General features: G+C 40.3%; 1 protein-coding gene across 6 annotated transcripts in view; it reads right to left on the bottom strand.

Annotated features, from left to right (window-relative positions):
* CARMIL1 (capping protein regulator and myosin 1 linker 1) overlaps positions 1-25,528 on the bottom strand; it is a 317,002-nt gene that overhangs the window by 80,935 nt on the left and 210,539 nt on the right. For all 6 annotated transcript variants that reach the window (XM_013977486.2, XM_021099791.1, XM_021099790.1 and 3 more), the window contains 5 exons: positions 20,516-20,688; positions 18,850-18,918; positions 15,642-15,735; positions 10,594-10,692; positions 243-371 (listed from right to left, as the gene is read on the bottom strand). In XM_013977486.2, the coding sequence (XP_013832940.1) occupies positions 243-371; positions 10,594-10,692; positions 15,642-15,735; positions 18,850-18,918; positions 20,516-20,688 (564 nt within the window). The remainder of the gene's footprint in view (positions 1-242; positions 372-10,593; positions 10,693-15,641; positions 15,736-18,849; positions 18,919-20,515; positions 20,689-25,528) is intronic.

Genomic DNA, 25,528 nt, shown 5'->3' with positions numbered 1-25,528 from the left:
TCTGCAGGGGGTTCTGGAACCAATATTCCACAGATTCTGCAGGAAAACTCTATTTTAATTACTGATAATTAGCAGCAGTACAGAAAGGAGGCAAAGAGTAACTCAGTTCACACTGCCGCTTGTTATAACCTTAAGAGTTGGGTAGAAAGGTAAAGAAAGTTAGAACTAGTTCCTGAATCTGAAGTTTAAAAAGGCTCTTTACTCCATAAGGCTCTCACACCGCACCCTGAAGCAAAACTCACCGTTTTAGAGTTCTTAGCATCACGCATGAGCCTTTCTGCTGATTTTAAATCTTCCTGGACGGCATCTCCGCCACAGTTTCGTAAGGAGTTGAGATGATCTTGAACTTTCACACATATTCTGTCAATCATCTGCGCCACACATAAAAATGACAGAAAGCGGCCAAGTCAGCACAGCCGACATCCAGACAGAAGGAAACACAGAAGGAATGAGGAGGCAAACCTCTAACTAGAATCTCTACAGACAATTATCAACGTATCTATTCATATAAGAAAATCTGGCAACGCTGACTCCAGACAAACATAGAAGGGATTTTGGTCCCCTTTCCTGCCTTCGGAAATGCAGTGAGTAGAACAAAAGTAAATACTTCTTGCCGATTCAGAATCGCATCACAACTCAGTGACATTTTGCTTGACAGTAATGTGTACTGAGTGCCCTCTGTGGTCAGACATAGTGTCAGGTATGGAGGGAACAAAAAAGAAAAAAAAAAAAAAAAAAGAGGATGTGCAATTTTGAACAGTTGAGTTGCTGACAAAATGATGCCCACAGCCTGCTGGAAATCGGAACATCCCTGGAAGTTAATGTTGTGTTGAATTCGTTCAATTACATCAGGTAATTTTCTAACCTCCCCCCCCCCCGCCCCGAAAAGCACAAGCTGAGGTTTTATTATGTTAACATAGGTAATAATAAGGTTACTAACATCTTGTTTCTATTCCATTAAGGTGCTTCTCCAGGTGAATTACATCAGAATCATTTTCAGTTGTTCCACGGATTTAAACATAAAACCCAAAGGGAAGTGGCAGATCACTCTTGCAGACAAAAACTATCACAGAAGGGTACGATTACATGCTCTTTTATATTTGTACGTATAGAGAGAAGCGTGAACAAAGCTAAGACGTCTGAAGAAAAACATAAGCTACGGTGTGGTTTAAAAAGTGTCTCTCATATTTTGATCAGAGCTGCAGGTTGTCTATTCTTAAAAAATATATATTTATTCCCCAGACATGCTACAAATCAAGAGGCCCATCCTACCTGGTCATTCAGTTACAGAGGTGGTGATCCAGCAGTATTCTTTTTTTTTTTGTCTTTTTGCCATTTCTTGGGCCGCTCCCATGGCATATGGAGGTTTCCAGGCTAGGGGTCCAATCAGAGCTGTAGCCACCGGCCTACACCAGAGCCACAGCAACATGGGATCCGAGCCGCGTCTGCAACCTACCCCACAGCTCATGGCAACGCCGGATCGTTAACCCACTGAGCAAGGCCAGGGATCAAACCCACAACCTCAGGGTACCTAGTCGGATTCGTTAACCACTGAGCCACAACGGGAACTCCAGCAGTATTCTTTTTTAAGTTCACACTTTTCTATTTATTTTGAAATTGTTTGACATAAGAACTCTAGGAAGCCCAATTCAGTCTGCCTCCCCCTCCTAAATTCCACAATAATAGAAACTTTCCTACACCACTCAGCAGATGTAACATCTGATTACAGAGCCTGCGTCTACCAGCTGCAATATTCCCAACTCTCCTGCTTTTCTCTTTTATAAAAAAGGTTCACAACGGCCACCCCATCTTCTTTCCTAGTCTATTATGAAGACAATCCAGTAAAACAACACCACTCAAAACACCTAGTCTCTTGACAAGGGGCCCTTAATGTGAATGTCAATGTATATTAAGAACAGCTCCTAGGGAGTTCCCATCATGACTCAGGGGAAATGAATCTGACTAGCATCCATGAGGACGCAGGTTCAATGCCTGGCCTTGCTCAATGTGTTAAGGATCCGGTGCTGCCATGAGCTGTGCTGTAGATTGCAGATGTGGCTAGGATCTGATGTTGCTGTGTCTGTGTCTGTGGTATAGGCTATCAGCTACAGCTCCGATTTGACCCCTAGCCTGGGAATCTCTATATGCCGAAAAAGTCGAAAAAAAAAAAGAAAAAAAGAGAGAACAGCTCCTAAGCCTGTAAAAATGTATCAAGGCTACATAAGTGAACTACCTGGAGCTCCCATAGGAGAAAGAAGTTACATGAACAATGCTTCTCATACAGCGATCATCTGACCAAAATCTACACTTGTAGGCAGGGTTTGCATCTTTTTTTTAAATATATTGGAGTATAGTTGATTTACAATGTTGTATTAGATTCAGGTGCACAGCATAGTGACTCAGTTATACATACACATACATCTATTCTTTTTCTATTTCTTCTCCCATACAGTTGTTACAAAATACTGAGATTTCCCTGTGCTATACGGTAGACTGTATATGTTCATCCCAAACTCCTGATTAATTCCTTCTCCCACATTTCCCCTTTGGTAACCGTAAGTTTGATTTTAAGATCTGCAAGTCTATCTCTGTAAGGATCACATCTTAATTTTTTTTTTTTTTTTTTTGCATTTACACAGCACCCTACAGAGAACTATCTATGTTTTTTAAAAAATCTTAATGGCTACGAATTCCAAATCCTCTACCTATTGTATTGATCTGTGCTTCCTGAAGAGAAATGGTCATCAATAATTCATGTCTCACCAAGAATGAGTACCTGATTTCAAGAGACAAAATGAACCACATACTAAGAAAAGAACATCTGAGGCCACAAAAGACAAATCTGAGAGGCACGTGGATGTGGCACTAAAAAACTGATCTTTAAAAATCACTCAAGACCAAAGAGACTCCTGAAACATGTGCCATGAAGCATTCACCCGGGGGAAAGGGTTTAAATGAACTCAATGAAATGGTCTCTAAGTGTAAAACCACATCCAAAAGAAACATAAAAATCTCCTTCTTCAATTCAATTAAGACATACAATCGCACCAGTCTCAAAGACGCTTCTGAACACAACCTCCTAGTAAGGGTGGACACAGCCCAACGGATCACATTCAGATGCTTTACAGCTAAAGAGCTCAAGGCCCATACATTTCAACTATTTAAGATGACACAGAATGGTTATACAGAGTACAAACTGAAAGCCTTGAAAGCAGGAGAGCAAGGGTTTTGACTCTCAAAGTAAGTCAAGTACACAAACGTGAAAAACAAAGGAGACCGCAGTTTGAAAGACTGTCATCTCTTGAGTTATCCCATCAAAGACTTCTAGGTGGATGACTGCCCTTGGAATCTTTATTTTAAACTCCCTACTTTACCCTAACTCTCTTGTTTCATTTTGTTTTGTTTTGTTCTAATCTTTTCAGGGCGCCCACGGCATATGGAGGTTCCCAGGCAAGGGGTCAAATCCAAACTCCAGCTGCTGGCCTACACCACAGCCACAGTGACACAGGATTTGAGCTGCATCTGCAACCTACACCACAGCTCACGGCAACGCCAGATCCTTAACCCACGGAGTGAGACCAGGGATCAAACCTGTGTCCTCATGGATGCTAGTCAGATTCGTTTCCGCTGAGCCACGACAGGTACTCTCTGTTCCATTTTTCTAAAGCAACCCAGGAAAGTTGTTAGCTGGCATGGTCCAGGAAGCTCACTTCCTACCAAGGAAATGTACTCTGTCATTCTTGGACTAGGTCATCTTTGAGTCCTCATCTGTCTTCCCATGTCCTTCAATAGGTCACCTGTCTTCCCCCTGAGAACATCCTAAACAGTCAAGAGTCTTGCCTATGTTTGAACAGAGCTATCTTTTATTTCTTCTTGCCTAATCTTTTTCAACAGGCTTAACATTCCCTGTTCCTTTTCCTATCCTACAGTGACACCATTTTATGCCCCTAACCTCCACCTCCCTCCTGATCCACCCCCTGTCGCCTCTCCTCTGAATTTGCTTTTCCATCAAAGACCCTCATGAAACATACCTCCCTCAATAAAACAGATTGTAACACGGAAGAGTGGATTGGTAAACTGAACAGGCCAATCACCTTTCTTAGTCTAGAAAGTATACTTTCACTGATGTGGTAAAAATCAAATTGGCTTCTTTGGCAACTAAATCATGCAACTCACATCTCACTTGGTGGTGACTGCATAGGCTTTTCCAAAAATATGCAGGGCTAGAGAACTCAAGAGCAGGACTCAGAACAGGTAACAGTAAATACCATCTTTGGTTGCTTGCAACTTGTTACAATTCTTCCAGTTCCTGCAAACTTACTCATGGAAAACTGTCCTCCTCCATGTCCATTTCTGTATTCCACTCAAGAGAAAACTCAACACCCTAGCATTGAATGAGAAAGAGTCTTGAATAAGATAATATCCTTTGCCACCAAGAAGCATAAAAACCTAGCAGTGCAAAGAAATCTGCGCAATTAACAACTCAAGATATGACGTTTGCATAATATCATATCCACGAAGACAGGAACCATTTTGTTCACTGCTGAAGCTTCATCTCCTACAATTGTGCCTGCCCTATCACAGACCCTTAGAAGTGTTTATTCAATGAATAAGTGAATGATAGCAAGTCCTGATGGATTTCAGTCAAGAGAGGGATCACATCTAGCTGAGGTTAAAGGGAGCTTTTAGACTGTGTCCTGAAAGATTTCTACAAGTTGAGAAAAGAGAAGGGAGTTTTAAGCAAAGGATGAACATACACAAGGGCATATCCAAACACCTGTGATTCCTATTTCCTGATTAGGAACAGAGGCACTTTATTGTGGGAGATCAGATTGGAACATTAAGGCAAAATAGTGTAAGGCTGAGGCCCAGGATAAGGAGTTTCGATACACCACGTACCAGGCATAGAGCAGGTGTTCCCCCAGCTCCTCCCACAAGTGCGAAGGTCTAAAAATCTCTTACCCCCTAACACTCACAGTGACTCAGCTTCCCTGATACAAAGGAAATGGGATGTAAAAAGCTCAAGGAGACATGGAAGATGGATAAAATAGTTCTTGCAGTGTGTGTAAAAGAAGTCAAAGGAAGGAGCTAATAAAAAGCCTTAGCAAGAAGACAGACATTAGAAACAGAAAGAAAAGATAGCTGCAAAAGACACTTTGAAGGTAAGTGGGCAGGGCATGGTGACCTTGGACAAAGAAAGCAAATCAGGTGTCCAAGACGACTCCAGGATTCTAGTCCCAGTCAATGAAGATGTCACTGAGAGAAATGGCAAAATCAGTTGTTCTAAAGAAGGAGTCTAGTCACAGTGACCCTATCTCAGAGGGCTAGCCGGACAGAGATGCCGAATAAGCAGCTGAAGAGAAAGGAAAGAAACAGGAACTGAGGGGATAGATCTAGGAGTTACCCACAGATGACAGAGTTAAAATGATAGAAATAGATTAGCTAGCACAAAGGACAAAACTCTGAAAAATGATTGCATCTGGAAGATGAAAGGAGAAAGCTGAGTAGAAAGGAGAGACAGAACAGCAGAAAGACATTCACAGCAGCACATTGTCAAATGAGCCAAGAAGAGCATCTTGTGATAAATGAGACAGTCAATAATAAGGATAATCATGATAATAAAAATGGAGCAACAATGTTTACTAGTGAGGAGCCAAGTACTTTGCATGCATTATCTCAAGTAATCGTCAACTGCACCTTCGGAGTCATCTTTGCCATTTTACCGATGAAAGTGAGCCTTAAAGAGGTTAGTTAAGTGACTAACATCAGTTCCCACCAAGAGAGAATAGCAGAGCCTGTACTTACATCTACATCATCACCTGACTTGAGCACCCAAACTCCTGACCGCTACACATATGGCCTCATTTCATCAAAAGATAAAGTGGGAGAAAAGGCCTCTGACTTGGAGACCAGATCCACTGAGAGCCATTTCAGTAGTCAAATAGAGACAGAGGGCACATTCTGAAAGGTTACAAAGTGATTAGGTAGTGAAGAAGTCCTGACAGCAAGCATAAAAATCTGTACATGAAAGGAAGGAAAAAGACTGTGCTGAGTAAAACACTCTAGCTAATAAAATTGCCTCTTAAAAAAAAAAAGAGAGAGAGAGAGATGACTTAGCAGAAATTGGCAAACTACAGTTAATTCTGGGCCTGTTTTTATAAATCACATTTTATTGAAACAACAACGCTCATTCCAGTAGCTTTGTCTATGGCTTCTTTCGCTCTAAGACAGCATAGTTGAATAGTTGCTATAGAGACTATACAAGCTATAAAGCCTAATATTTACTATTTGGTTTTTCACAGACAAAGTATGCTGATTCTGGATTAAGAGGGTTATGAGACAGAAAAGAAGAGTTAAAAGCAGAGGTGGGATGTTGAGTCTTGTGAAAGCCTTTCCTGAACAAAGACAAGAGACAAAAACAAATACATGAACATTTATGACACTTCAGTGTTTCATTAAAACATATTTTAATTCCTTCAGTGTCACCTGGGAATGATGACAGGCTATGTGGTTGGCAGGAGGACTAGTTAGAGAGGGTCTATTCTTTCTGTATTCAGATTTCTAGAAACTTCAATAGGAAGTCTGAAGGAAATAAATCTCCCTTAAGGCAACTGAAACAATTAAAGTCTGAAAACTGCTAATCATCATGTCCTAAGAAATCCCCAAAGTGAAAAGGGGGCAATATACCTAGTGCATAATGACTCAAATAATTCAGAATGATGTCACCCATGAAGAATTAAACATCCTTATATGTCTCCTGTGTATAATTTCCTCTCGATTGAGAAGATGAAACTTACTTTTAAGAATTAGCATTAAAGGTTGCGGCAGTAAATTTTTTTTGGACAAGCAAAACCCCTGTGAATGAGGGGAAAATGTGGAAGGGCATCGTATTAAGAAAAGCCTGCATTATGGTAGCTCATAAAGGAACTCAAGGCAAAGGTTCAATGTAAGATTTTAGGACTCTCATTGCTTTTAATGTTAAACACTAAAACCAAGAAATAACAGTAAACCCTAAAGTATTAAAAGCTAATGTTAGTCCCTTGCAGGAAAAAAAAATTCGATTTTTAAGGCATTGTTAAAGTCAAAATAATGTTTTCCTACTCAAAACTCCGTTACTTCACTATATTCATAATTACTGTTTTTCATTTTCTCAACATCTATCACTTTACTTTTCCTTATGTAAATAATAGGTGCTTACTGTAAAGCATTCAAATAATACGATGAAGTATAAGAGAATAAAACTCACCTACTCACAGCACTTGTGATAACTAACCATCATTAATATTTTGGTGAAATCTCTATCCATATCTATTCAGTGATTTGTATCATTTTACCTACTTGGAAGATTATACATGGTGCATTATGGACACCTTTCTTTCATTCTCTTTGAAGAAAAAAAGAGTAACAAAAATTAAAATGACATTTCATCCCAAAGTAGAATATACACTCTTTCCAAGTGCACATGGAACATTCTCCAGGACAGATCATATGCTATGCCATAAAACAATTCTCAATATATTTAAGACTGAAATCATATCAAGCATATTTTCTGACCAGAACAGTATGAGACTAGAAATCAACCACAAGAAAAACAACCACAAAAACAAACAAACAAACAAACACCCAAAAAACCAGAGACATGTGGAGGCTAGCAATATGCTACTAAACAACCAATGGATCCCTAAAGAAACCTAAGAGGACATAAAAAAAATACCTGGAGATAAATTAAAATGGAAATACGACAATTCAAAATCTGTGGGATGATTAGAGCAAAAAGAAGCTCTAAGAGGAAAGTGTATAGCAATAACATGACTATCCCAGGAAAAGAGAGAAGTCTCAAATAAATAACCTAACTTTACACCTAAAGGAACTAGAAAAAGGAAAACAAACAAAACCCAAGGTTAGTAGAAGGAAGAAATCCTAAAGATCGGAGCAGAAATAAATGTGACAAAAAAAAAAAAAATAGAATATATTAATGAAACTAAGAGCTGGTTCTTTAAAAGTATCAACAAAATTGATCAACATTTATCCAGACTAATCAAGAAATGAGAGAGAGAGGGTTCAAATAAATAAAATCAGAAATGAAAGAGAAGTTAAAGAAATACAAAGGCTTATAGGAGATTACTAAAAACCAGTATACACCAATAAAATGAAAATGTACAACCTAGAAGAAATAAATTCCTAGAAACATACAATCTCCCTAGACTGAGTCAGTCAAAAATTAAAAAACAAAACAAACAACAACAAAAAAAACGAACAGACCAATTACCAGCAATGATATTAAATCAATAACAAAAAAATAAAAATAGCAACAAACTCCCAACAAACTAAAGTCTAGGACCAGATGCCTCACGGGTGAATTCTACCAAACACTGAAAGAAGAGTTAACACGTATCCATCTCAAAGTTTTCCAAAATTCAAGGGAAAGGAATGCTTCCAAACTCATTCTATGAGACCATCATGACCCTGATACCAAAACCAAAGACACCACAAAAAATTAAAATGACATCTGAACAAGGTAAGAAAACAGTACAAACCATATGAAATGATCTCAAATGACAAAACTTTCCCTACCAGTCAGTTCCCCTCAATCTACTGAGATAAACATTTTTTGAAAACCATCTGTATTTTAAATTCTTTTAGTGGCTTCAATTTTTCTTTGGTTGTGCCCTCATCATGTGGAAATTCTCCAGCAGTGACCCAAGCCACCCGAACCACAGTAGTGACAACATAGTGGCTTTTATTTTAAACATAAATAATGAACTTAACATTTGTATTTCAGATTTATGAATGACAGAGAATAGAAGATGCTTTCATGAAATAAAAACTAAGAATTTAGCACACACACCTGCTTCCCTCTTCTACTCCTAGTTTTAATTAATTTCATTAGTTTTACATGACCATTTCCAACATGCACATTTCTAAGTGTAACAATAATTAGGTGTTCCCTTCTTGCCTTAAATTGATATTAAAATTTTAAATCCACTAAAATGCAGGTACAGGATGATGATTATGGGATCCACAGAGAAAGAAATGGAATCCTATGTCTCTTACTTCTGCAGCTCAAAGCAGATTGTTCCAAAGTGGAGATTTTTTTTTTAAAGCTTTCTTTCAGTTTTTATAACTTTGATGAATTCATTTCTGCTACAGTTCCTTATTTATACCTCATATTGTTTACTTTCTTATTCTTGTTATGCCAGAGAATTTACTCAAACAACAACAACAACAAAAAAAAAAAAAACCTTTTTCACATGGAATATTTTGAGAATAAAATTTCTGAATCCACATCCAAATACAGTTTTATTCTGCCCTAACATTTGTTTGATTAAACTGTTAGATAACAGAATTCTTGGTTCAAAATAAATTCCCTCTCTGAACCTCATTTGTTTCTAATAATTGAGACTGATACTAAGAACTGGTTCTAGTCCCCTTGTAAGATAGCCTTTTGACTCCCTCTGGAACTCTTAAAGATGCTTTTTTCTTTATTCTAAGTGTTTTGACCAGATATGGGTCTTTACCCATTTATTCAGATTAATTTCAGTGGGTCCTGGTCCTATCAACTCCAAGATTCATGCGAAATTCTTTTCTATTACTTTCTCTCTTTTTAACTTTTTCTATTACGTCTCTTTTTAAATTTCAAAGTGCCTATTAGAAGGCATTTTTTACATCTATTCCCTATTTTGACTTAGTTTTCTCTCATATTTTTCATGTCTTTTTATAAACACTTTCCCTGTTTTCTATCAGAGATACAAGCTTAAATTTTGCCCTATTAGTCAATTTAATTCTCTATTACGGTTTCCATATTTTCAGTTGCTAAGCATTGCTTCTTGTTCTCTGATTACTCCTTTTCATAGCAGCTAATTCCTATTTTATGGATATAATATTCTCTCGGTTGCACTGAACTTACTAACTACAATATTCTTTTTAAAGTCTTCTGCTGTACTTTGAATTATCTAAGCTTAGTTCTTGGGTTTATCTTGTTCTTTCTTTGACACCTTATAGGTTTGTCTCAAATATCTTATGATCTTTGGATTTGGTTAATATTTTTGGAGGAAAATATTCCATTCTTTTTTAATTCTAAAGTTAGGTAGAGAGAAGAGGTATGAACTAAAAGAGAAAAACACTTCAGATTTCTCTTAAGCACTTAGTGTGAATGAACAGTCAGCAAATTCTTAGTTATTCAGAAGAATCTGAGAATCTGTTTGCTACTCATAGAAATGAAAGAGAGTTGAGGGGACAGAATATCTCCAAAGTAGCAAATTACACCACCCTCTGGATTTGATCATCTATATATAATCAAGGATTCCTAATAGTTATAAAAGATTCACCTTACTGACAATCTTAAGAAGCACACAATCATCAACAAGGAAAAGTGCATATTTAGCATTAGAATTAACCTACATTTTCCTCCCTCTACATCCTCCCCCAAACTCTACTTACACTTATCGTCATTTTCAGAAATGGATTCTTCCAGTTCCATTGCGAATGATCCAAACAAACAATAGACATCCTGGGATCCTGGCTCTTAAAGGGGTCGGTTTAGCATGAGTAGGTGTAGAAACTGGCACCAGGAGAAGACTGGCGCCCTCTTACCTGCTGTGTGGTGCTGGTGACAATGCCCTGCTGTAGGCGGTAGGCCTGCTCTTGAAGGTATTTTCTAGTCTCGTGATTCCGGAGCAGGTAGTTTTCTATCTGGAAATGAAGCACATGTCTCTCTCAAGAACACATTTCGACTGAGCAGAGAGTAAAGTCAGAATTGAAACAGTCCGTTGCTGGACTGAAAACCCTACCAGGGCCCTGACCCCACCAAGACTAAGAGATGGGGAAACTGGCATGGTCACGATGCCTTATGTGAGTTTTTAGTGAGAAATTTAACTGGCAGGTAATGGCAGTAATTTTTATGTGACTCTAGTGGACAAAGACAACCAAGTGATTAATTGCCTGCAGGGTTAGAGACGTCACTTAGTGACTTCTTATCCCTTTGCTGCATCTTTCTTCCTCATGAATTTTGAAGCAATAAACAGTTCAGAAGTCAAATAAATACTCCTGTGGTACATGGATGGTACTTTCTGATCCTCTTAGGCTTATTCCAGTGGTAGAATCCACCAACACTCAGAAAATTCTTTATTTTAAGGGGCGGGGGGAGGAGAAAATAGCCACAACATTGGAAGAATACAGGCTCGTACAACTCAAAGCCGAATACTAGTTCCCTTAATTCATCAGGTTTACAGATTTTCTCAAATACAGGAATGATTTTGGCAAAATTACCAAAAATAAGAAAATGGATTTCTACAGAAAATGAGATATCTTGACGTTGCTTGACAATGGTATTTTTATACATAGACCAAGTTTTATGAAAAATTCAAATGTACAAATAACCAGATTGAAATAAAGTGTTTAAGAAAAACGATATACAATGAGTATACATTAAAAAAATGTAGGATTAACTTCTGGGGATGATAAATACCTATTAAAGTGTTTCTTAAAGAATGATTTGAAGTGTCCTCTAAAGCGCGGTAGGCAACACATCAGTCTCATAAAGAATAATTTGAGATGACTAATTATGCCATCTATTTGTTGTTTTATTTGTTTTAATAATGCAACCTAACCATTTGGCTTCTAATTTGTCACTATAGTTCCCTGGTGAAGAACTAATAACTGTGAGGCTTTCGGTATTATTACATTTTTATTTTAATTTTGCATATGCTAAAATGACTACTACTTAATACCAATTAGGAACAATTAAAATACAGCCTGTAATTACTACCATCTCTGGAAACTATAAAGCAGAATAAAATGTACCATTCTACTAAACAGAAATGAAGGAATTATAAAAACGAAAAGATCCCCGAAATGAAGCATCATTAAAGTGACACATTAATTCCATGACATTATATTACATTAATTTTCTCTTGTTATTTCCCAAGAAGTCATCTCTTTCCAAGGTGACATTACCATTAAAGTAGAATGTCTTTGCTAAAAAAAGACTCCTGCCTAAAATACGACAGGCACACACTGCCACCCAGCTTTGGGTGCTTCTGTTTTGTGATTTGTTCTTTTGCATTTGGCCTCACTAAGCGCTGGCTGTGGGCCAGGCCTGAGAGCAGCTTGTTTATTCCAGAGGCTCAGTTTACACCCAGGCAGTGCACCCAAGGCTGGGCCACGCGTTTCCAGACCTTCCCCAGGTGCACCAATGGTTCTTCACAGACTGAGCCTGGAAGGAATATTTCAAAAAAAAATAATAATAATAACATTCAAAGTTCATTTCTAAAAGGTAGTACAGGGAGTTCCCATCATGGCTCAGCGGTAATGAACCTAATATCCATAAGGATGAGGGTTCGATCCCTGGCCATGCTCAGTGGGTTAAGGATCTGGCATTACAGGTCACAGACGTAGTTAGGATCTCGTATTGTTGTGGCTGTGGCCTAGGCCAGCAGCTGTAGCTCCGATTTGACCCCTAGCCTGGGCACCTCCATATACCGCAGGGGTGGCCCTAAAAAGCAAATAAATAAATAAAAAATGAAGTAAAATAAAAGCTAGTGAAGGGGAAGGAAGGAGAACAATGCTCAAGTGTCTTTAACTACAGTCATGTACACATCACCACAAAAAAAAGTACTGGCATCTCAAATAAACAGGGTAAAGGTTCCTTCTGTGCACCATTAGAGGCCAGGACAGGGAACCTATCTCCCAGGGGCTAAGGACAGGGGCCTGACTCAGGGCAAATGGAAAGGGGAAGAGCCTGCAGTATCATGATCATATTTGCCAGACCCCGGGCAGTAGTAACCTGGAGACAGTCTAGAGTCAGTTCAACATTTTTAGTCTCATTGCTAAAAGAGAAGCAGCACAAAGGCAAAAACGCTGTTTTTTAATTAAAGAGCCCTATCTAAAAAAAAAAACAAAAAACAAAAACAAAAAAACACGAGTATAAAAATCACAATACCACTCTTTAGTAAAATTAAAGAGCTGTATTTCTTCCTATAGGATAGAGTTCTGTCAAAACACAAACCTGAGGAGTTCCTGCCCTGACACAGTGGATTAAGAATCCAAATGCAGCAGCTCAGCGTGCGGCAGAGGTGCAGGTTTGATCCTCAACCTGGTGCAATGGGTTAAAGGATCTGGCACGGCCACAGCTATGGCTCGGATTCAATCCCTGGCCCAGGAACTTCCATATGCTGCAGATGTGGCCATAAAATTAAAAAAAGAAAGAAAGAAAGAAGGAAGACTTGACTATATAAAATCACAGTAAGTATTATCGGCAAATAACCAATAAATATCAGCTTTACAGTCACCAATTTTCATTAATAAATATAAGTTTTATAATTAACATGCCTGCATATTCTGCATTTGTTCATCTTTCAATGCACCCCTATTTTTCAGCCTTCTCTGCTTTTAAGAATAGTATATGATTGCACTTTTCTCTCCTGTCTTAGAATATTAATTATATTGCTTTATAAATGTTTTAGTGGCTGTCTTAGCATCCGCAATAGCCCATTTACAACTCATCTAACTGCTCTTTTAAATAACACTACAGTTGCCCCTCAAACAACATGGGTTTGAACTTATAAGCAGATATTTTGCAATGGCAAATCCTACAGTATTACATGGCCCATGGTTAGTTGACTCCATGGAAGCAGAGGAGGGCCAACTATCAGTTATACTCAGTTAACCCCCACGCTGTTCAAGAGTCAACTGGATACTATTCATCAGTTGAGCAGCAACCTTAAAAGAGAGATTTACCAACTTCTTCCTTTCATCCCTTGTAACACTGCTGTCTTAGGAAGTCTTTATTTCTTTATTTTTGAAGGAAAATTTCGCTAAGTACAGAATTCCGGGCTGCTGGTTTTCTTTCAATCCTTTAAATATTTCACTCCACTTTCTTCTTGCCCACCTGATTTCTGACTCAAAGGCTGATATAGTCCTTATCCTAATTTCTCAATATGGAAGGTGTATTTTTCCTCTGGCTTCTTTCAAGATTTTCTCTTTGTCTTTGGTTTTCTGCAGGGTGATTATGATATGCCTACATGTAGATTTGGGGGGGAGGGTATTTATCCTACTTGGTATTCTCTGAGATCCCAATATTACTCCTTTTGATTCACTGAATGTCTAAAGAACATCCAAGCATGCATGACAGGTGCTCAACTAGCTTTTGAGAATTAAAAAAAAAAAAAAAAAAAAAGATGAAAAACACAGGTGCAGCTTTCAAAGAGCTCACAGCCACTGGGAGAAAAAACTGTGAAGGCAGGTGACTTAAAACAATGTCACAAGGCTAGTGACAAAGAGAACCACAGAAAATTCTGAGAGGACTACCTTCCTAGCAGGGGAAAGGGACTGAGAAGTCTTCCTGGAGGAGCTGACCCTCAATTTCAATCTCAAGGGACATGCACATAGTGAGGAAAAGCATGAGTATCATCTAGATGCCAGTAGGGCTTCGAAAGCATTACAGTCACCAGGAAAGCTTAGAAAAATACCGAGGGCTGAGTCCCACCCCAGTTTCTGAGGCCCAAGAATTTGCATTTCTAACAAGTTCCCTAAGGTAGAACAAAACAAAGACTAAGGGCTGGTAAGAGTGAAACAAAGACCAAGGGCTGGCAGTGAATGAGGCAGATCCTGGGCAGACATTCATGCCAAGTGAAGGAGATCAGGCTTTATCCTAAAAGCCACTGGGGAGGAATGGACTGAAGGGTTTAATCTGATCAAAGTCACCATGAAGTAAGATGGCTATTCTTGACTGTGACATGGAAAACTGACAAGAGGATGCAATCATCCTGCTGAGAGGTGATGAGGTTTGAATAAAGGCATCTGTAATAGGAGCAGAGGGAAAGAGAGCTCATGGCGAGATGTTTGCTATAGAAGCAGTAAACTTGGTGACTGATTGGCTACAAAAATGTAGGGGGGAAAATGTCAAGTTTCAGGAGACTGGACAGAGTGGTACCACCAGATGAAAGAACAAAGAGGGAAGAAAGATTTCAAAGAATACAATAAAGTGGAGTGGGCTTCTTCAGATGCGAAATACCTGAGCATATCGAAAAGTAGAGAGAAACATAGTCAAAAACCATAGAGAGAAAAGGATGAAGATATGAAAGAGCAAGGGCATTGATGACTCACAGGGCAAGTTTCCAGCACAGGGCAGAGATGGGAGGTGTCAAGGGCGCCGTGGATGGCTGGACTTCAAAGGGGGAGGTACCTAACACCCTCTAGTATTGCCAGAAAGACATGGGAATGGATGTGGATTCAGACACACAGACGGTAAAGTGAGATTTCAGTAATACCCTAAATTTCCTAATGAAGAAAGAAGGGAAGGTTCTCAATGTTGAGGATGAAAGGGATAAAGGCTGTACTGGTCAATATTCATTTCCACACCTTCTCCAAAGGACCAGCAGGAAGTTATCAATGCCTAAGCTCTGGCATATTGATGTAACAATGTTATTTGACTACGCTTAAATTTCACAGGTTCTAGTCTCTCTTACTTTGTGCCTCCCCCCGTTTCGCAGTAATGCTGCTGGTCATGATCGTAAGAATACAAGCTAATGTGAAAAAAGCTTTATAAAATATAAAGCCCTGTTCACATGTTCAGAATTATTATTAACACAACTCAATTCAGATGTGAACTTATTATAATTAAGCTATTGATCCTTCAGTACCTTCTGCAGAGCCTCTTCTGTTTTTTCAGGATTTGTTTTTAAGGCTTGAGAAGCATCGTACATGGGAATTGGCATAAATCTCAAGGTGTAGTTCCTAGAAAAAAGGAGAAAATAGCATGTTTACTTAAAAATAACCTCCCTACTACCTTAATACAGCACTCTTTTTTTAGGTTTTTTTAAAATGTTTTTAATTAAATTTTATTGGAGTATAACTTGACTTAGAACGCTGTGTTAGTTTCAGGTGTACAGCAAAATAAATCAGTTATACATATACATACACCCACGTCTTTTCAGAACCTTTTCCAATCTAGGTTATTACAGAACAGTGAGCAGATTTCCCTGTGCTGTACAGCAAGTCCTTGTTACTTATCCACTTGATACATAGTAGTTGTGTTTATGTTAATCCCAACCTCCTAATTTACCCCCTCCCCCGTTTCCCCTTTGGTAACCATCAATTTGGTTTCAAAATCTGAGTTCGTTTTGTGAAAAAGTTCTTTTGCATTTTTTTTTTTTTTACTGGATTCCACATATTAGCGGTTTCATCGACACTCTTTTTTAAAATCCGAAAAGAAAGTTGCCAGAGCTTCTAAAATTTTCTAAAATTCTAAACTACCAAACCACCTTAGGCCCCTTGATCAGCTTTTTTCGGCACCCGCGTGTGTGTGCGTTGCAACCCAGGAGGACCCTGTCCATTCACGCTGTCTACAAAACCAACACAACTTTAAGGAATCTGGTTCTGTGGTTTTGCTTTCAGTTTTCAATTACAGCAAGGACAGAATTTTCAAACTGGGACAGGCTAGATGGACGGACAGAAAAGCTAGGAAAAAAAACTGTCCAGCATGAACTTGCTCATGGACTCCAGTCACCAACAGATCTGAATGTACCATGATCACCACAGTGACGACCTGTGACAGAGCCAGAACAGTAGAAGAAAAACCCAAAATAGAACCAAAACCTTTGCTTGCCAAGCCAAGGACATTAGCCACAAAAACAGCCTGCCCAGGCTCTGGGCTCCTTTAAATAAGCGGGTCCAAGACCAGTGATTGTCTTCAGAAAAACCTTCCTGCCTGGCTCAACACCCTGACCTCTGCGGGGCCTTGCAATTTGCCCTTAAAAGCAAAAGCCACGTCCCCCAGGCTCTGGACATCCAGAAAAGCAACTATGAACACCGGGTCTGTTGATGACTTCACTGCTGCTGACCAGCTGGTGAGACACAAGAATGCAAGGGGCGGGGGCAGGGATGAGTCACTTTTTGTGTGAAGCAAATACAGAGACCTCTGAATCTGCGCTCTGCCCTCCAATCCTGACCCTGCTCTGAACTGCCATGTGTCTGGATGACCGCTCACACCTGCTCCCCCACTGCAAACTCAAGCCCTAGAGATGCCGTCTCTCTCCACGCCAAATGCAACAGGATACTCAGGAAAAATGGCCTTTGGGGTCACGTGTTGGCAACTGGATCATCGGCATCACATACCTGGCTTGTCTTAGGTCTCTAAGCAACAAGCAGCACTGGTGATGAGAGTCTTTGTTTTTTTGTTTGTTTGTTTTGTTTTTACTTTTGGGGACCACACCTGAGGGATATGGAAGTTCCCAGGCTAGGGACTGAATCGGAGCTGGAGCTGCCGCCACAGCCATGCAGGATCTGAGCTACATCTGCGCCTACACCACAGCTCGTGGCTGTTGTGGCTCAGTCAGTTAACGAACCCAACTAGTATCCACGAAGATATAGGTCTGATCCCTGGCCTTGCTCAGTGGGTTAAGGATCTGGTGTTGCCCTGACCTGTGGTGTGGGTTGCAGACGTGGCTTGGACCTCGAGTTGCTGTGGCAGTGGTGTAGGCTGGCAGCTATAACTCTAATTGGACCCCTAGCCTGGGAACTTCCATATGCTGCTGGTATGGCCCTAAAAAAAAGACAGACAGACAGAAAATAGTCATCTTAATAATAGTCATCTAATGGAAAAAAATGTTCTTCATCCAGTCAACTTAGTGGCTTAAAGTAAAATAACCAGCAAAGAAAAGGCTATTCTTTCTATAACTTTAATGTTTTACCTTTAGCTTTGTTTTAGCAAAATGGCTTTTGTTTGACATAAGAGGATCCAGCCAACTGAAACACAGAGACAATTTGTCTTTTTTTTTTTTTTTTTTTTTTTTTTTTTTGCAGCCTTGAAGGTTTTCTTTTTCCTCATCTAATTTTCATCATGCCTCAGACCAGCATGGTTTATTTCAACCAAATGTGGTTTCAAACCATCGCATCTTATTAGAGCACAGCATACATAACAAACTGGTCCAGCGAACCCTCCCATCAATCTTGAAATGAGGAATACTAGGTGTATAGCCTCTTGAAGCTTCACAAAGACTTATCTGGGCTGGCAGTCTACAACATCACTAGGGTGAAAGCTGTGCTGTGAGCACCCAAGTGTTGCTATCTATAGATAAATGTTCCCATCCAAAGGTTCTGTGGTGCAATAGGAGTACTTATAGGAGGTTCTGCATTCAAAAAAGACTCACGGCTGTTGTAGCTTGGCAGTTAACAAACCCATCTAGTATCATGAGGATGTGGGTTTGATCCCTGGCCTCGCTCAGGGGGTTAAGGATCTGGTGTTGCCCTGAGCTATGGTGTAGGTCGCAGATGTGGCTCAGATCTCGAGTTGCTGTGATGCTGTGGCATAGGCTGGGAGCTGTGGTTCTGATTTGACCCCTAGCCTGGAAACCTCCATGTGCTGTGGGTGCAGCCCTAAAAAGCAAAAATTGCATTTAGTTGCAAAGGTAATAAAGAAATCCTTTTGTACAAAGGAGACATATGAGCCTTGGCCTTGCCATTTCATCCATTTCATTTTTATTTTCTGGACCTCAGCTTTCTTCTCACCACTGGATTCAGAGTTGTCAGCTTGGGCAAAAAAAGCAAGACCCAGTGGAAGCAGATTTAAAACCACAAGGAGGAAAAGCAAGGCAACCACTGCATGGGCCTCTGCCATGCTCTTTATGTCTTTGGCAGAACAAGCATCTCTGCCCTCATTTTGTAGATGAAGAAACTCACACCAGAAGAAAGTCAGTGCTTTCCCTGGTCCCATGGCTGGTTAGCAGTCGATTAGCCCAGACCCAGATCTTCTGACACCCAATCCACTGCCACTTCTATTATCTCATAAATAACACAAACATCATTGATTCATTTTTATTTTCCTAGAAAGAAGTCCTATGTAAAACTTACTTTTCCATAGCAACAGCTATATCTTGAAAGCCTTGTGCCGTGATGTTGTTTTTGTCCCATATAACTGTCCTGTTTGGAAACCAAACCACATAAACGATCCGTCACTTAGGAAAGGAGGAAATGATTTCCTGTTACAGGTAAATCTCTTGCAGGTGACACTGTAGATATTTTAGTACAAGGAACAAGGAAGAACGTTGAGCTTTGTCTCAGACAAAGCAAAGATGAGTGTTTCTTCCCATATTCTATTCCAAACCTATTCTCTGCTCAAGCAGTATGAAAAAAAAAAAAATACTGAAAAGCAATAGCAACACGCATTAACTTACCAGAATTATTTTTATAATATAGTTATAATTACTTCACTAGCTGGAAAATTCTAAGACCCGAGTCCTCTGATACTCTCGCATCATATTCCCCAGACAGCATTCTCGTATTCATGTCTGAAGCTGAAACTATTTACCAAAGAAGCTAAACAGTCTCACGTCCAACATAAAGAATTTTAGGTACTGAGACTTTTTTTTCCATTCTAAACAACTAGAAGGAAATCTGGTCATATTGCGTGATGTTCCACCATCGCCCTAATGTCATGTGATCAGCAATGCCAGCGACTTGGTTCACTCTGCTGGCAAAACCTCCGTGCCTCTAGGGAGGTGGTTGACTTTTAAACACAAAAATCTATTTTGGAAGAAAAGTAGTACTTTGCCTTCAGAACGTGACTACTTCAGAAGTATTTTAGGATTTGTCAATTCACCTGACACACAAGGTGGCTTTTATTCGTCTGAATGCTCCCGGACTCACAACCTCTAATTGTTCCCTTCCTAACCTCGGCGACCTTCTTCACATATGAACCGACCTTCAAAGAAACTGCTGCCATTTTTGGCTTTTGCCTTTGGTCTAGACTGAAGGTTCGGGCTCTGCCGTACCCTGGAGGGCAAGAGAAACAGCAAGGAGGAGCCCTCGAGGAGCAGTGTGAATTCACTCTTCCTTCGCCAGATGGCTGGGCTGGGGGGCAACCGGATCTCCCTGAATGATGGCTGGTAACATGGTTACCACATAAGTAGTCCCTGAGAGGAGTGGCTACCCCATAGCTCATCCTTAAGAAAAGCCACGCGTGGGAAGTGCTATGGATGAAAGCCACGGACAGCAGAGTCAGCGTCCAGTATGAAATTGGCTTTGACCCAGAAGACTTCCTGGTTCCCTTGGGTCTAGGTCTTTATGGTGGCAGGGCTGGGAGGGAAGATACGATGCTGGGCTCACAATCGGGTACAGGGAAGCCCCTGGTGTTATTCCTCCAGTCTCCCCAGCTCTGCTCATGTGGAGCTGCCTCCAAACCCCTCTCCTGCTTCTCACTGCCTTTTCCAGACACATCAGTCAGCTGTTCACGCTGCTGTGAAATGGGAAACTGCCATGGTTCTCAGCCCCATGGGCCTCACAATGGAAATCTTTAAGACGGCAGTTTGGAGGAATGTCTGGGTCCATGGAACACCCTCCTCCACATTTTGACAAAAGACTTGAAACTGTTGTCTCTTCTCTCACCTGGCCTCCTGGGAAACTCAGGCCTCCCTCGGGCACGGCTGGCTCCCCCATGCTTGCCGGTCAGACTGGCTTCCAGGCCTTCCTTAGAAGCAGCACCCCCGCGCCCTCGGGGCCAAGCGCCCGGCCTCCGTACCTGAGCTTGGTGTTGATCTGCAGCGCTTTGGCCAGCATCTTCGCCCCCATGTCCCCCATGCCGTTCCCACTGATGTCCACTTTGGTCAGGGAGGTGTTGCTTCCCAGGGCATTGATGATGATGGTGACCTCGGTCTTGAGTTTCGAGTCGGCCAGGGACAAGGACTGCAGAGGCTGTAGGGGGAAACACCAGGCAGCACTCACCCAGTCTCGTCAGGACTGCCACCACTCTCGGGGACCCACCTCATGGAGAACCATCAGGGGAGGGACCCAAGTGCACAAACACAAAGTGTCTCACTTTGAGACTTCTGGCTAAAAGACACTGATGAGTGGTACCTGAATGTTCTGGATCTCTGGAATCAGACATGAAGAGCTTGTGTCTTTTTTTTTTTTTTTTTTTTTTTTTGTCTTTTCTAGGGCCACTCCTGTGGCATATGGAGATTCCTAGGCTAGGGGTCTAATCGGAGCCGTAGCCACCAGCCTATGCCAGAGCCACAGCAACACGGGATCCAAGCCGCATCTGCAACCTACACCACAGCTCACAGTAACGCCGGATCCTCAACCCACTCAGCAAGGGCAGGGATCAAACCCACAACCTCATGGTTCCTAGTCAGTTTCATTAACCGCTGCGCCACAGTGGGGACTCCCAAGAGCTTGTGTCTTAAAGCTGACTATCTGCCACCTTTCTTCTGCTTCTCTCCTTTTTTCTCCCCCGTTTTTGGCCTCCATGCAGTATATGGAGTTCCCCTGCCAGGGATCAGCTCTGAGCCACAGCCACGGCAATGCCAGATCCTTAAGCTGCTGTGCCCAGTTGGGGATCAAACCTGCAGCCCAGTGCCCCAGAGACACTGCCAAACCCATTGTGCCACTGCAGCAACTCCAAGTCACCTCTTTTCTAAGGGAAGCCATGGAGAGATACCCTGAGTGGTAGGTGCCTGCCTTCTTGAAGTGGAGGATGGGAAAAAAAAAAAAAAAAAAACTACACAAAAATGTCTGCACTTCAGCATGGCTATACTATTTCTTTTACCCATTTCATTTCTATGCAAAGAAAAATGACATCTTAAAAGACTAGTAGAGGATAAATGCAAAATAAAAACCAGCCAAGATGAGTAATAGCAGATATTGAACACTTACTATGATTAGCCACTATTTCAGCTTTTTACATGTATTTAGTCACTGAATCCTCCCAGCAAACTCAATACTTAGGTATTCTTATATTAGGTACTGCTACCCCTATTTCTCAAATGAGGATCAGAAGGTTAAATGATGCAACTAAGGTCACACGGAAAGTAGGAGCTGAACAAGAATCAGAGTCTGGTTGCAGATTTTGAGTTTGTAACTCCTACACAACAGTGTCTCTATTGGTTTATCCTAGATCTTTTTGATCTTCACTCTTAGCTCTAAGTTATAAAATCCCATCAGAAAACACACGTATCACTGAAAAAAAAAAAAAAAAAAAAAAAAAAAAAAAAACCAAGTGACCTTTTCATTACTATAAGCTGTATGGTGAACCCAAGTCAACCCACTTACTGTCCAGGTAAGATGAGCAGCCAGGAGCCATATTTTGCTTGGCCGACACAGCATCTGACCCCCCCAAAATGAAGAGGGCTGCCTATTTACACCCAGCTCACACTTGTTTATGTCACCTTCCTAGCCCTGTAGGCATTTAAATTTGCAATCTTTAATTTCACCAAATGCATGAGGTGGTGAGACTTCTAGGGCTTAAACCAACGTTGCTCTGAAAGTCAGAACTGAGACCTCCCTGAGGGATTTGAAGGTCTTCTGGGTGGCGTGAGGTGGTCTACATTGGCCCAGCCATGCAAAACAATTCTAAATGCCTACTCCACAAGCAGTTCTGACATTATAGGAAGGTGGATGCTGGAAGCAGCTTCTAGGATCATCTATGACCAGGTTCCATGGTGGCCCTTGGGACTGGGTCGACTGTAGGACCCACACACAAATCTTAGGGTGTATGTGTGTCCACTCAACTGCTTAACCATGACTTCCAACAGAACACCTGTTCTAGGCACATCTGCCAAAAAGGCTCAGAAGGCAGGATGTGGGTATTGATGGTTTCAAGACTCACATCCACAAAGTGGCATTACGCACTTGGGAATAGTTTTCCCAGGTGACTGCACTTATTGTCCTTATTGTCCAAATTTGACCATGTTTTCTAAGCTGAATACATCTATGGCAAAATCAGAAGGTAATATCATATGAATTAGAATCAATTTTTAGGAGTTAAATTGCATAGCATAAATGTTAAAGCAATTAAAACTTCAGCCCAAAAGCCTACATATGCTTAGACTCAGCAGGTTTAGGGAGATGGCTTCAATTTTCTTAAGATTCTACATTTAAGAAAAAACTTAATTAAGAATGCTTTAGACTTGGGAAACTTTAATGTTTTAAAGAAAACACAAGCAGTGTTGCTTTAATAATAAGCTGTAATCACATCTCCCATCATTTCTATAAACCCTATTTAACTGCTACGAAAAATGATATATTACAGCCTCTTCCTAATACTGGAAAACTGCCAAGTCTCCAAGCTGGTAAGCGCCAATTCCAGTACTATATTCAAATTCTAATACACCCCAGTTAACACTTAAAAATAATAGGCAGAGTCATTAATGCGAACAGAACAGCCTGAATTGCATGCATATTTATAAGGTCATCCCGTCTTGATTTACTGTCGTTCCAGGTAACATTAGTATTTGAAATCTTACTTTTTCTGTTCAGGGCTGAACATGCTTAATCTGACAAGCTGTTTTTTTTGCTATAGGCACTCCCAGGACACACACGTCCTGTTCTATTGGTCACAGCATGGGTTTGCATGTAATACTTCAAAGCAAGATTCCCCGACATCTTGGCACCTCGATGTTACCGTCCCTTGACTCTGGGTACAACAGCCTGACAACCACTGTCTTGAGTTGAAGGCGACACTCGAGCTTGTACATCAAGGTTTTCCAACTAAACGTACCATGCAATACTGGATGAATAAAGTTTCCATGGGCTAACAACAAGCTCTACAGACACAGGGTCAGAACGTAAAAAGCAAAATTTTTATATGTAAAATTCTTAAAAAAAAAAAAACAAACTAAAAGAGCCCAATGGTGCCAGTTATTGGTGGAATTTTTATAGCCACAAGACTCAATTCCTAATCATTTTAAACTGTTTTGCACATTACTGATGCAGAAGTAGAAAGAAGAAAAATAGAAGGTAATCGCTTTCTGAAAAAGCCACCTACCTTTCGATGACATGAACACAAAAGGCTTTTCATTGTACATTATTAGCGGCACACTTCTCAAATTTATTACTTGACAGAATCCACATGTATGGAGCAAAGTTTACCATCCTGCAAGTGTGTCTTAAATATCAAAATTATCTCTGAGTAAGGGACTTTGAAAACTATAGGAAGTGAGTTTGAAGACCCTCATGTAGTAAGTAAAACCTGAAATTAAGAAATATATTTTTCAGAGTTCCCTTTGTGGTGCAATGGAAATGAATCTGACTAGTAACCATGAGATTGAAGGTTCAGTCTCTGACCTTGCTCAGTGGGTTAAGGATCCAGCATTCCCAAGAGCTGTGGTGTAGGTCTCAGCCGCTGCTCAGATCTGGCATTGCTGTGGCTGTGGTGTAGGCTTGCAGCTGTAGCTCCGGTTCGACCCGTAGCCTGGGAACCTCCATATGCCAAGGGTACAGTCCTAAAAAGGAGAAAGAGGGAAAGAGAGAAAGAGAGAGAGAGAGAGAGGAAGGAAGGAAGGAAGGAAAGAGAAAGGAAGAAAGAGAAAGAAAGCAAGAAAGCAAGAAAGAAAAGAATATATTTTTTATAAAATATAAATTTTCCTAAAATGTGTGTTAAGGAGCAAATATTTGGAGATGATTCCTCAATATGATTCTGCAATATTAGCTTCCCCAATCTTTTAAAACTGGGCCAATCCTGAGAAGGCAAAAAACTCACATACGGCAGGGTGGTGTAAAGTCAAATTAAATACGTAAAACAAACTGCATATATTCTGAAAAGCACAAATTACATTCTAATTATGCCTCTAACATGAACAGCCCGGTATAAGAGGAACAAAATATGGAGTTTATTAGCAAGTGAGGACAAAGAGACGTGCTTGAATTCATTAAATAATAATGAGTTTCATTTTGAGCCCACAGGTTAGAAATTATATCCACACAATGGAGAGGCAGGACAACAGAATTTTCTCTTGCCTTCCAGATAGAGCCCCACAGATGTGGGCAGGGACAACAAGGAGAAGTCCCAGGGTCCGTCTCTCCTGACTCCACGGCTTTCACAGAAAATTTAGCTTACCATTAGAGTAGAATTTGCAATTACCTTATATGAATTCCAAAGGGGGAAAAAAATACTTTTTAAAAATGTGACATGTCTCACATGATTAATATAGGAGGAAATCACTCTTATGACCTACAATAGTAGCTCTCGCAAAATATGAATAATATGAATCTTCATTATACAAATTGACTTGGATTTTAGGAATCATAAAAGCTCTCTGGTGGCTGAATAGGACTAAGATAGGAAAGGGACAAATTTTAAAGAGCGTAAGTAAAATATAAGATGTGATACTATAGGTTTCAATGAAAGAATTAATGGCAGAGTGCTTCCCACTCTGTCTATAAAGTATCTCTTTTTTTTCTAATGTATTTCCAAGGGCAGCAAAGTAGGATATTATTTGAAAGTCAATGTCTTTACCCTGAACCAAGTCTTAGCCAAGAGCAACTAAAAGGGGATAAAAATATAAGAAAGATTATTAGAGCTCCAGAAACAATTTAAGATGGGGGACAACTTTCTTAGTCTCTTGTAATTCTGCGTAATTACTAGACGAAATTCAAATTAGCACTATGATGTTTCTCAGCATGATATAAGGTCATAAAGTCAACTAGATAGTAAAAATTCATGCTTGCAGATTACTGTATTAGCTGCTGCAGGAAGTAGTGAGGCTTATTAAAAGATGGGTTTAGGAGTCAACGTATAGTTCTTTTCATCTATTAC

Source organism: Sus scrofa, chromosome 7, assembly GCF_000003025.6.
Source record: "Sus scrofa isolate TJ Tabasco breed Duroc chromosome 7, Sscrofa11.1, whole genome shotgun sequence".
Lineage (NCBI taxonomy): Eukaryota > Metazoa > Chordata > Mammalia > Artiodactyla > Suidae > Sus > Sus scrofa.
Note: the sequence above shows the minus strand (reverse complement) of the source record. Positions and strands in the feature narration are given on the sequence as shown.